Source organism: Filicampus tigris, chromosome 14, assembly GCF_054856515.1.
Source record: "Filicampus tigris isolate MCC_2025a chromosome 14, RoL_Ftig_1.0, whole genome shotgun sequence".
Classification (NCBI taxonomy): Eukaryota; Metazoa; Chordata; class Actinopteri; order Syngnathiformes; family Syngnathidae; genus Filicampus; species Filicampus tigris.
Window position 1 is genome coordinate 7,618,235 of NC_141230.1, and position 13,350 is coordinate 7,631,584.

The 13,350-nt window shown below is 37.7% G+C and overlaps 1 protein-coding gene across 1 annotated transcript in view; it reads right to left on the minus strand.

Moving 5' to 3' along the window:
• The window catches only part of LOC147136183 (aryl hydrocarbon receptor-like), a 40,579-nt gene extending 34,927 nt beyond the window's left edge, over nt 1-5,652 (minus strand). Inside the window, exons 1-2 of the mRNA XM_086051548.1 lie at nt 5,107-5,652; nt 3,177-3,364 (exon numbers count right to left, since the gene is read on the minus strand). Coding sequence (XP_085907674.1) covers nt 3,177-3,364; nt 5,107-5,147 — 229 coding nt within the window. The 5' untranslated portion in view covers nt 5,148-5,652. The remainder of the gene's footprint in view (nt 1-3,176; nt 3,365-5,106) is intronic.
• Nucleotides 5,653-13,350: the final 7,698 nt, after the last annotated feature.

The following is a 13,350-nucleotide window of genomic DNA, read 5'->3' on the forward strand; positions in this document are numbered from 1 at the left end:
AACCGTTAACAACACAGAGAGCATACTTTGTACAAATAATTGATTCATCAAAACCAAATTGTTTAGAATAGCTTCTCATAGATAACACCGAAAAAGTAAGAAGAACAGTGAATATAAAATGACATTATTCATCCCATGAGCGGGAAATAATGTTGTTGTTTTTTTCAGCTAAATGGAATGCATTATTAAGTATTAACCATCACACAACCACGGTGACAACTACAGAAACTAAGCAATACGAATAGGAAGCGGCGTTGTATATCGATTTAATTGACGTATTGATGCGTCTGCCATGCGATCCAGTTACATCGATCGTGCTGGACTAGTTTACATGGATGCTGGCCACACTGACACAATATCATTTTTTACAAATGATTGATCAAGTCAATCATTTTAATTAATAAAATAATTTTATACTCAAAATTCCCAACACCCTTTTATTTTATATTCAAGTTTGAATGTTATTTTTTTTTAACATTATTTTAATCAATTGGTTAGTAAATGAGGTCCACTGAGATCAAGCACGGAAGTGTCTTGCTGCCAGACCTTGCAGACCTCCTGATATTTTTGAAATAGAATATGTAAGCCTTTGGCAAAATTGTTGACTGTTACATAAAGATGTTCTTTATACAAGTTAATTGAATGTGGAAAATATACACGTTTAATACTTTTTAATTATATATAATAAATTCTACTTAATTTTTTTTTTCGTTTCACAAAAGAGAAATATTGAGATATAAGATTTTATTATATATTGTATTTATATAAGATATTGTTCATGTATGAAGCACTTCATCAAAAAGGGTTGATGCTTCAATGCATAAAAAGAAATATCGTATGGAAATCGTATTTACTGTCTCAAATTGCATCGTTAAAAAAAAAAAAAGATATATAGCTTCGTGTCGAATCGTTAAGCCTTATATCAATATGTATCGTCTCGGTCCCAAAAACTTATGGTTACACCCAATAACTGCACGGTACGTATAGTATATGGATCAACATTACCAGAAAATTGCAGTCAAGCGAAAAGGGAAGAGCCTCCTCCTGCCTAAAGAGTAAAATAATACAAAGAAATAATTGCTTTTTTTTTTTTTTTAAATCACTTTGATTACCTGGTTTGTTCATTATTAATATTGCTGAATTTGTGATTCCTGGTCAAAAGTTTACGTTGCCTGCGTGTGTGTATGCGTGTATATATATATACATATATATATATATATATATATATATATATATATATATATATATATATATATATATATATATATATATATATATATATATATATATATATATATATATATATATACATATATATATACATACATATACATATACATACATATACATATATATACATACATATACATATATATACATACATACATATACATATACATACATATACATATATATATACATACATATACATATATATATACATACATATACATATATATATATACATACATATACATATATATATATACATACATATACATATATATATATATATTATATATATATACAGATATACAAATACATATATATATATAATATATATATATATATATACATATACATATACAGGTATACATATATATGTATGTATACACTTTCCGATTCAAACGGCAGCTTGATGCTGCTTCTGCTGCTGCTCGTGCTAGGGAGATCCTAGGTTGTGTTGTATGCTTTAATGTGTTAACCCACCGCCTCCATCCCCCACCAAACACCCCAGTTTTTCTTTCTTCAGCTTGGCCGAGAAGTGCCAGTCCATTATAGCTCCTGACAACAACCAAGATGGCCGACGTGCTGGATAATGCCAGCTTAACGCCTCGCCCGTTAAGCTGGCATTGTTCAAAATCGTGCAGCATACTGAATAATCGCCATCTTAACTGCTTTAGAAATAATATGCATACTTTGATGCATTTATGTGTTTTCATAACAACAGCGATTGCAAGCGGCCCAAAGTGGACATCATATGAAGCGTACCCACGACCCCCTCCTCCTCCTCAGAGTGTCTCCACCGAGATGCCTCTGACAAGCGAGATTTAGTGTGTTTACATCCAACAAATTATGGTTGACCACAAAGGCAGCCCAAAGCGACGAAGCCCTCAAGTGGAGCTACTTGTCTAACGAAAGAGTCCTTGAGCTCGTTAATTACTTAGCAAGCGTGTACAGGAAGTAGGCTAATGCATTTAGACAAGAGGACTAGTCTATATGTCTAATAAGACATTTTGACCTATTGCTATGGAAAAACCCATAATCAATAATTCAGTCAGACGAGGCTAAAAATGCCCATATGTTGTTGAAGGGGAAATCTAAAGAAGCTCATGAAATATTAAAAATAAAGTCCCAGCGGATTCTCAAACCCAACACCTTGCGCATACGTGCACTGGAGTTTGTATCGAAAGATCCTGGCTGCCTCCACCCTGCCCACCTCTGTCCTGTCCCAAACAGCCGTTGCCTTAAACAAACATGGCTCTGCCTCCATTTCATAAATTCTTTAAACGTCAAAAGTTCCTGTGAATTATTCATCCGTCGAGAGCAGCTGACGGCCGCATTGCAGCTTTTCTCTCTGGAAGATCATTTCCCGAAATGACGGCGCCTTCTACCGTCTTTGCGAATCCTACGCTGGAGAGCGTACACACTTGTCTTTTGCGTGCGATGCACACGCGCTCGCCGAGTTTTAATGGTCGCTCTTCATCCTCTCCTTCAAATCGCTTGACGTCACTGCCGCGCGTAGACATGCTGTCGCAATGAAATATTGAGGGCTACTTCCCCCCCTGCGAGGAAATCAGTGGAATAAGGCGGTGGCTGCTCGCTCTTGTCATCACAACAACTCCGATCAACTGGAAGATGTTGGCCAACAAACATATCCAACGCCAGAACAAAAGACAAAGCAAACAAACTATTGTTTATCTCATTTCTTCGGTATCTTGCCTGACCTAACTTAGCCCTCTGTTGGTGTCTGCCAAGTAGTCAAATGGTCTTCTTGATTATTTTGTTTCGGTTTCTATTGCAATCCATTTGCAGGAAACTAACTGGGCCTGAATTATTCTTGTCATCTGCTGTCCTGTCCCTTGTCCTGTTCTCATGCACTTTCTATGGCAATGCAGTACGTCAAGGCCGCAAAGTCGATTGATCCAGCTACAGACGTTGTGGACGGAACGTACCAGAGAAGAAGTTCTTGGCTCGCAGGTAGCTGACACTTAGTCGCAGGATGGACAGTTTGTCCAGGCTGGCCGTGACCTCCTCGGGAAATGGCAGGAGGCTAGCCAGCCTCTCCAACTCCCCATTGAGGCGATCCCGGTGCCGCTTGGACGGGTTGGACTTTGCCCCCTCGTTGGGCGGCTGTTTCACCCTACCGGACAGGACAAAATTATTATTAATTACCAAGCACAGTTGCTTTTTTGTTGATGGTATACAATATATATTTTCTAATGTGCATTAAATTACAGTTTATGCTAAATTGTTGATTTGAATTCAAGTAGTCATCCTGAATCGAAAGGTATGTTTTTAGGGTACTGTACTGTATTGGTTAGTTTGCACTCTGCCAATAAATTGACCATCAACGTACATTGTGGTTGTAATTTGTGTCACACTGTGAGTTGTTTTTGATATTTTGGTTATATGGTTTTTTTTGTCGGATAAAATATATGATGCACTACAATTGAACACCGTTGAACACATTGATCCAACTACAAATGCATGGTAGCAGAAAGCCACAATTTATCCCTCATGCATCTGCCAAACATTTATGACAGTGTCAATCAGAAGTGAGCATTATTATATTTGTGAATATTTGATACAGCTTTAATTAGGTCAGGCTATCCAACGTCCTTTTGAACACATATTCCTTTACAAAGTGCTGTTCATGGCTGTAAATTAAAACATTTAGATGGAACATTAAATGAAAATATCTTGTCGTACAATTAATATAATAAAATAAATGATATTGTCCCTAACAAAAACACACAACATGAAGGATTTCTTTTTCTTCCTTTCAATTTTTTTTCCTCTATCAGTTTTATCAGCTACCATGAGTTGTGTTTAGACTGCATCTGTGATGGATGTCAGCATACTTGGCCTGTCCTGCAGGACCTTGGCTTTTTGCTTGTTTTATTTGTTTTCAGCTGATAGGTCATGCCACATATGCTCCCTAAAGTGTATTTATTCGATAAGCAAAGGCGTTTCCACCCCTCCCCCCCAAAAACAAACAAAACGAGAAAAAGCATGCATTTTAACATTTACCAATTTAGTTGGAAACGCTACACTATAATTGAATATGAACAGTATAACGCCTACTTGAGTGTGTTTATATTTATTTATGTATTTGTTTCTCATTTTTATTTTATTTTGTAAGAAATTGCCACTTTAAAGTACCCCTAATAATAATAATTTGATTAAACTCGCGTTCTGTTGTGCGTATAACTGATGTGCATCATCCGTTCGTGTATTTTTTTTCAATTAATTAATTGAAACGTTAAAGAGAAAAACATATAAAAGCTGCAAGTCATTTAGTATAAATATTCTTACTTTACTGTAAAATAACTTTATTGTAATGGTACAAATAAAATCGTACGGCTTTTTTCATCCATTGAAATAACGATAATATCTTCAAAAGGGCGAATGAGAACGCCCTCGATCGAAAGAATTTAAGGAGGCTGAATAAAGCAATATAAAGAGTTAAATGTACATTGTTCGTTTTCATTTATTTGCAGCAATGTGTTGAAATTGTGTGTGGATTTATTTTTTTCCATGCATGTTTGTTTTGAAGGTCAAAATCCGGCCTTGGAAATAGAGGGCCTACGATATAATCCTCAGGCATTAAAGCAGCCTGATGCACAACATTGAATGTAAAGCTCGTTTCAATTGTAAACAAACAACATGCACTTTCAATCTAAATGCGAAAATTTAGGCTTTATTGTTTGTGTTTTTGATTAAATCAGAAAAAGAATGCATATTTGAAATATGAAATTGCAAGGCGACTATTTGATTTTTTTTTCTGTTTAAAAATATACATTGTTTCGCCATTACTTTTATTTTCATTCATGTAACAGTAAATCGAATTAGAAAAAATACAATAAAATAGAAATAACTTACGCTCTCTGGACCGGTTTTCTCCTCTTGCGTCCTGCATACATGACGCTGCTGCTTATGTAAGCCTGATGAGCCGCAAACACTCTGCGCCTCTTTCTTGCGCTACATGGACGACCGGTGCAAATATACAGCTTTTATCTCGACAAATCAACGCTATAAAAACATTTTGTTTTAAAACAAAAAATATTCGAAAGAAACCGCAGGTCTGGCTGTTGAAGAGAGCTCCCAGCTGGACGGATTTTCGGTCCTTTAAAATGCACCAAAATGTTTCAGAATCGTCGGGATAATCCACAATAGTTGTCCCATTTGGATAGATGCACTTGTTCCGGGCACATACGCTCAACTTGTCACGTCCATGCGCGGCCACAGCAGTCACAAAAGATGCACCAGGTGTACGCACACTCGCTCCATCCTATATTTAAAGATGGCGAAAACAAAAAGTTCGCAAAAGAAACAAAACAGAGACAAATATGAAAACAATTAACATGTTATACACAATCATCGGCGCTGCGCTGCAGAATCAGCGGCCCGGATGCAAACTGCGGTGAAGGCGGGGGAGAGCAGGGCAGGGACGGGGTGGGGAGGTCCGCGGGGGCGCGCATTCCACCGGCGGGTACGCCAGCACAGATTGACGACGTGCGCGCGATCTCGCTCGCTCGGAAAGAAACTTAAAAACGCTATAGCGGCGAGCGCGTGCGCGCGCATGAGGGAAAATCTCCTGGAAACACGGGCCGTTTGCGTGCGCGTGAGCGCGTACCCAAGCGACTCTCCAGGACCAATGAGCGCCAAGCATGAGCGATGAAGGTTTTATGTGTGAATATGGGTCAGGGGTGAGACTCTTTCATGACGTGTCTATTCTCCTCACTTGATTGTAATTGTTGTTAATAATTCACGTTATCTTATTTAAGAATATTGACAATGGTAATATATCCGTTCATGTTTAATTGTCAAATCAATCACTCCTTAATTGAATTATGCTTGTAAAAATAAGCTATAATAAAGAGAAAAAAAGCTATCATGTGGTGTTTCAACATAAGAGTGTGTTTGAAATGATATTGCCTCATGCAAATGAGCAAGATCTTTGCTGTAATCAAGCACTGAGGCCTCTGACGTTCAAATGCAATGCTTATGGGTAACAAACCTTAAAACGTTATTGATCCCCATATGGATCAAGTTGCCTTGGCATTATTATCACCGCACTCTAACCAACTGAGCAAACCAGTTTGTGTTAACTAATAGCACAGAGTAAAAACAACAACTGATGATGGTCTAGGCGCAACTTAGCCATGTCTGCCATCTAGTCGTGTATGGTGATATTACAACTACGGTCGACTCCTGCAACCTTGCAGAACTGCCAATTTATAGAAATTCACTTCCAGAACACTTTATCCACAATTATAATATATGTATTATATATATATATATATATATATATATATATATATATATATATATATATATACACACATACACATACATACATATGCATACAGACATACATATATACATACGTACATACATACATTATACATACATGTATACATACATACATATACACGTACATATGTATACATACATATATATACATATACATATATATATGTATACATATACATACATACATATATGTATACATACATATATATACATATACATATACATATATATGTATACATATACATACATACATATATGTATACATATACATACATACATATATGTATACATATACATACATACATATATGTATACATATACATACATACATGTATGACCTGACCAGTTTTCTCAAGCTGAGCCGTAATTGGCCGTTACCTGAACTCTGAGCAGTTATGATGTCATTTTCAGTCGACATAACTAACAAAATGGCCACCCCCTGAGATGGCCAAAAACGGGGGGATTTTGCTGCTCATATTCGTTTGTGGAACTCATATTCCACAAACGCAATATTAATCAGAATGCCGTGTTTCAACTAGTGGGCCTGCTGGAAACATATATGAAACTATGTTTGGGTTGATTTCCTCTTTAAATAGACACTACAGTTCAATAAAAAATTTTTTTTTAAAAACACACATACTGTCGATAGTATTTTCTGAGGAATATTAAATGATTTTTAGACTTCTATTTGGTTACCACGTCAATAATTTGTGATTGGATAATCAAGGATGTGCCTACATATGCAAAGGCTTTCCGACTTCTGCCGTGGAGCGATACAACTATTTTTCAACTGCCAGAAGTGGCTATAGCCCGAGAAGAAGCATAATATAGATCCATACGCTAGTGCATGCCAAGACCATTTGTACATTGAAATTAGAACGTTTTAGAGGTAATTTTCGATGAAAATTTACATTTTTACTTGAACTGCGTAAGTAATTGTTCTTATTAGGGACATTCATAGGTCGAGTTTCCACTGCATTTTTAAAACTTATGCAATGCTTGTAAATATGATCAGACTATTTTTTACATTTGTGATGAAAAAGTGATAACCAACTGCAGCAGTCCACAAAGGAATGTGGGCCTTAATTGCATAATCGGATAAAAAAAATTTTTTCAGAAAGGTTTATTGAAAATTCTATTTTTTGGACTACTGTTTATTAACCAATTATTGCTGTTGAAATTAATGGAAATTTTAATTAATTCAATTCAAATCGGTTCCAGCCTACTCCCAAAAAAACAAAAAAACAATGCAAATTTTTAGTGTTTTCTAATAAGGAAAATAGGAAAGAAATTGGCCACCTAAAGGGCAGTAAAATCCAGACATACAGTTGTACATGGAAATGGCAACAACTACTCAGTAATCTGCAGTTATAGTTGTTTTTTTTCCACAGGATTAAGTATATATGCCTGTAAGTATTGTTATATTGGCTGTCCACATGTGTTGCTCCACCATTTCTGTTAAAATATTTGTTGTTTAAGGGATTATAACATCGCGACAGCAATAATATTTATTAGCCCATTTATGGCCTTTTGCATTGTTTGTCAGAATTAAGCCATGCAGTCTTTCTTGAGGCAAAGCAATGTTGTTGTTTTTTAATTCACAATGCGTAAAATCTCTTATTTAGTCAGTAAACTTCAAATAAGAATGACATTCAACAGGTTGAAGCTTCTTTTTTGAGCCTCTATCTGCCAAACTGCTGCATGGTGCAAAGTGAGTAGTTTAGTTCACTTCCACAATTTTCGTATCTCAAATTTTTGCTCATAGGTCGAAGTAAAAACATCCATCCATCCATCCATTATCTGTACCGCTTCTCCTCACAAGGGTCGCGGGGCGTGCTGGAGCCTATCCCAGCTGTCTTTGGGCAGTAGGCGGGGGACACCCTGAACTGGTTGCCAGCCAATCGCAGGGCACACAGAGACAAACATCCGCACTCACAATCACACCTAGGGGCAATTTAGAGTATCCAATCAACTTACCATGCATGTTTTTTTGGAATGTGGGAGGAAACCGGAGTGCCCGGAGAAAACCCACGCAGGCACGGGGAGAACATGCAAACTCCACACAGGGAGGCCGGAGCCAGGATCGAACCCACGACCTCTGAACTGTGAGGCGGACGTGCTAACCAGTCGACCACCGTGCCGCCGAAGTAAAAACAAATAAATAAAAATCTGCCAAAAAACGGCTCGCACCTCGAAAAGTCAGGTGACTTGTATCTCAATGCACTGTTGTATATACCTTTTGTGACATTTCTGTTTAGTGGGGTGTTGCGATAATTATCTTAAAATATGTGCCTTGTCATCACCGAACTTTGTACAACAGCCTTAAATGTGTTCATCTAATATTTTGACTCCCAATTTGAGAGTGAATCAATGGATAAAACATAAGGTCCAGAGGCCTCAGTAAAATGGTAGCTACGCTGTCATAGCGAGTGAGCATTTCCATGTGGTTATGTGACACGTGTATGTTTTGACAGCGCACAAAGACACACAAGATACATCTCTGGGCTCAAACACAAACATTGGGGTCACATGACCGGTTCACAGCCCCCTAAGGGTGCATACACTTATGCAAAGACACACACACACACACACACCAAACCAGGCCAGTGAGCAGAAGGGGTGTGTTGTTAGTGTGGAAGGTTCACTGTCAACAGATCAGGTCTCTCTCTTTGATGGTGATAAAGGTTGAGAGGACAACAAATCAGCAGACAAACATGTGCAAACGAGGAATTTTGTGTTAAAACGAAACATCCAATGTTGAACCCCCCAAATGTGATAGAGAAGTGTATCAGTGAGGGCAAGGACGAAATATGTGAGGAAAACCAGAGTACAGAAAATGAGACGGATAGCAAGTAAGGAAGGAAAGACGTCTGTCTTGGCTGCTTCATACAATATGGCTAAGTCAACAATTTTCATCATTGGTATAGTTTGCATGTTACTGGTAGCAAGTACTGCCACACTAGCCAAATCCAGAAATCGAAACGTAACGCTGTACCAGTAATTTACAAGAAGATATGTGTTTTGTTCATTCATTCCACTGTTGCATTTGGTTGTAAGAACTGTTGTTTTTGTTGTAAACACATTTCTCCAGACCCACTTTCTTAGTGGGTGGGGCTTGCCAGGTTTAGATGCCACATCAAGTTTATGGATTGTAAAAATGTTCAGATTCACTCCCTCATTGAAGTCCTGTTGAAATTGTTATTGTTGTTGGGTTTTTTTTCTAAATCTTGCTAACTCCTGCCTTCACATTTTTGTTTTTGGAGCAAGCATTAAAGTTAACTATTGATTGACAGATGGAATTATTATTATATATACACATTGTATTATATATAAACATAGGTTTCTAGCAGGTATACCAGAGAATTAAAAAAAAAAAAGTCTCCATCACAACAATGAAAATTTTTTTTTTTCTTTTCTATAAATTAAGGCTTCCCTTCATTTTGCACGGTTGGGCAGTGACCCAAATTAACCCCACATTGTGTGCGTGGGTTTGCCCGCATTGTTGCCAGATGACGTCATGTGATTGCGTCACAATGACACGCCACATTTTAAACGCTTATACTGTATCTTGCAAAACATAATACCGTAATCTGAACTGAGTAAATTTCATTGATGATACACTTTATGTGTTGAACATTGGCATAATCTAGTATATATACTGTATATGGAAAGCCGCTTGAGTCAGCACACTAGATGACTGACTGTGTCTTTTTAGTTTTGTGTTTTTTCTCCTACTAGTGGCTCTTTTAGGCAACGTTACTACACAATTTAACCTTCCAAATACTGTTAACTGCTGTGCTTGCACTATATGAAAAACCATGTGTCATGCACAAATAGCCTCCTGGACCCTAATAGCACCAAAATACCCACTATTAGTTTTGACTTAGAAATAACACTTGCAGTAGTTGTTCAACTTGAATGCCAAAGTTGTCCTGCGAGTGTGCAGTAATGTAGTGGAAGTGAAAAACAAAACAATTTTCCAGTTGCATGAGGTTTTTGTTTTCCTTTTCTGCATAGCCCTGACTTCCATGCATGTTTGTGCTTTGAAGTAGTACATAGATGTGAACTGTAGATTTTCACGTGCCCTGTGATTGACAAACTTGTATTACACGGATGAAAAAAAAAAATGGGAAGCTTAATTAGGAAGTCAACCCTACTTCCCTCCAAAAATTGTTTGCAATTACCATTAATGGCTCAGCTGTTTTCTGAAGCTGAGCCATGATTGGTTGTTATCTGAGCCCTGAATAACTGTGATGTCATTTTCTGTGACTTTCAGCAAGTGGTAAAATGGCCGCCCCCTGAGATGGACATGGGGCTGCATAGAACATATTGTTGTAAAGAAAATTTGGGGGTTGACTTCCTGAAAGGCAAACATTTTGGCATTGATTCCCAGCATTTTTGCTTTCTTTCGTTATGGATTTGATTGTTGCATTTTTCACGTGTTTCAAGTTCTGCATTTTGGCCTCCCTTGATGCAAACTCATCCACGATGAATTGTCTTTGTATGATATCGGCTCCCCAATTGTGTGGTCGTTGCTTAGGATGACCACTAAAATGTATCTGGGACACGTTTGACCTCAAGTAGGTTTTGGCCAACTTGAGCTTTGAAAAGGTCCGCCCATCTTAAGCCATAGTGGCTTTATGATAATTGAGATTGCGTCATCTGCATTTTTGGGTGTGGCTTATAGAGTGTGGGCCATGGGGTAAATATAGTTTCCGTTTTTCAGGTCCGTGACCACCATCTGGTGGGGTGGGGTTGAAAATGTGCTAAAATGGGGCCCAAAAAGCTTCTTAATACATACAATTTTATTTATATAGTGCATTTCATAACAGCTAGAGCTGTAACAAAGAACTTTACAAACAAGAACATATTTTTTCACAGTTTTAAATGTTGCATATTAACGAGTACTATTCCAACAAGTATCAGATGACACAAAGTGTATGTTCGTATTTCAGAACACATTGAGACCATTAATTTGAACAGAAACGTCAACATTCTAGTGGAGTACGCGTATGTAGGAGACTGGTCTTAAAATTCTTAGTGCCTTCATTTGAAACGCTTGTACAATCTCCCACTGCTGGAATTGCACTTTTTTGACATGCAATTGAATTCTGGGGGGTAACTTGTTACTACGGAGGTAAATGAGTGAACTTCTTATCAAGTCATGTAGAAGTCTTTCATCAGAGGAATCGTTGGAGATTTTAGCAACTTTTTGTGTTTTCCAATTTTCAATGGTAAACAAGCGAAAACAAAATTCAAACAGAAAAAAAGATACCATGGAATAAGGCGGGCGGCACGGTGGTCGGCTGGTGAGCACATCCGCCTCAGTGCAGAGGTTTGAATTCGGCCCTGGCCTCCCTGTGTGGAGTTTTCATGTTCTCCCCGTGCCTGCGTGGGTTTTCTCCGGGTACTCCGGTGTCCTCCCACATTCCAGAAACATGCATTGTAGGTTGATTGGACACCCTAAATTGCCCCCAGGGTGTGATTGTTAGTGCGGATGTTTGTTTGTCTCTGTGTACCCTGCGAATGGCTGACAACCAATTCAGGGTGTCCCCCGCCTACTGCCCGTAAACAGCTGGGATAGGCTCCAGCAGTCCCGCGACCCTTGTGAGGATAAGCGGTAAAGATAATCGATGGATGGATGGAATAAGGGACACATAAAAGTATTATAAAAACAAAAGTACAGTATTGTTAAATACTTACATGATTAAAACTTTGCAGTATACGAATATGTCCTGATATGGAACGCTCACAGTCCATGTCTGCACAATAAAACCTTAAAACTATTTATATGCTTAAACTGAAGTTAAAAACAAACAAAAAAACGTTTTCTGTACTGGCGGCACTACTTCCAAGTACATCTTTGCTCGTGGCAATACGTTTTTGCTGCTGAAGCACAAATTCTATAAAACGAGCCCATGTCTTATAATTGCATGTCAGCACTGTACATTGAATTTCTTTGCAGAGGAAATATGCATTTAGCAATGTTTCTTGCAAGACTCTGTCGCTTTTGCCGTTTTATAACCTTTCGTCCATCAACAAACTTGTCTTGTATTTTTATTGCGCAATATTAGCTTTCTTGTGTTTCGCAATTACCAACAGGACAGCGCTTCTCATTGATCTAGACAGATATTGCCGTTTTACCGCATCTTGGATTGGCTAGGCCGGTAAGTTATTTACAAAATGAAATGATGCGCACATGTCCAGCATGTGAAAAGCCACGGTAGTGGATTTTTCCCCCCTGAACAATCTGGGATAGATTTAGCTCCATTATTCAGCAAATATATATGAAAAAAAAAAAAAAAATCACACTGCACCATTTTCAAATGATTATACGCATATATTCATATTTATTAAAAAATATATTATACAGAAGCAAAAATAAAAGATAATTGCTTGATACAAGACATGATAATAATGACTAAAATAATTGGGTTACATGAATGTGAAGCATATTATTTATACATAAATTTGGCTGAGGTGGTTTAAGTGGCTCCAGTCTTAAAACAGGACGTCCCTTAGGCTAGTTTTTTTTTCATCTTAACTGAGTGATCACGTCAACATGTTTTTCCTCCATCTTCCACATACACATAGATAGACAGATAGATAGATACAGATAGAGAATTATCGATCAATACTGGTCAAAGCTGCCACGATGTCTGAGGAGGGCGTTCACAGTGAGATGCTTATGCTGATGGGATTTCTGGCGTTTTATGAAGTGTACTTCTTGCTAGCGGAAAAGTCACTGAAAAAAAACGTTCCCTTAACAAAGGATACAAAAACATATGAACATATGTTCTTGTCAAGGCC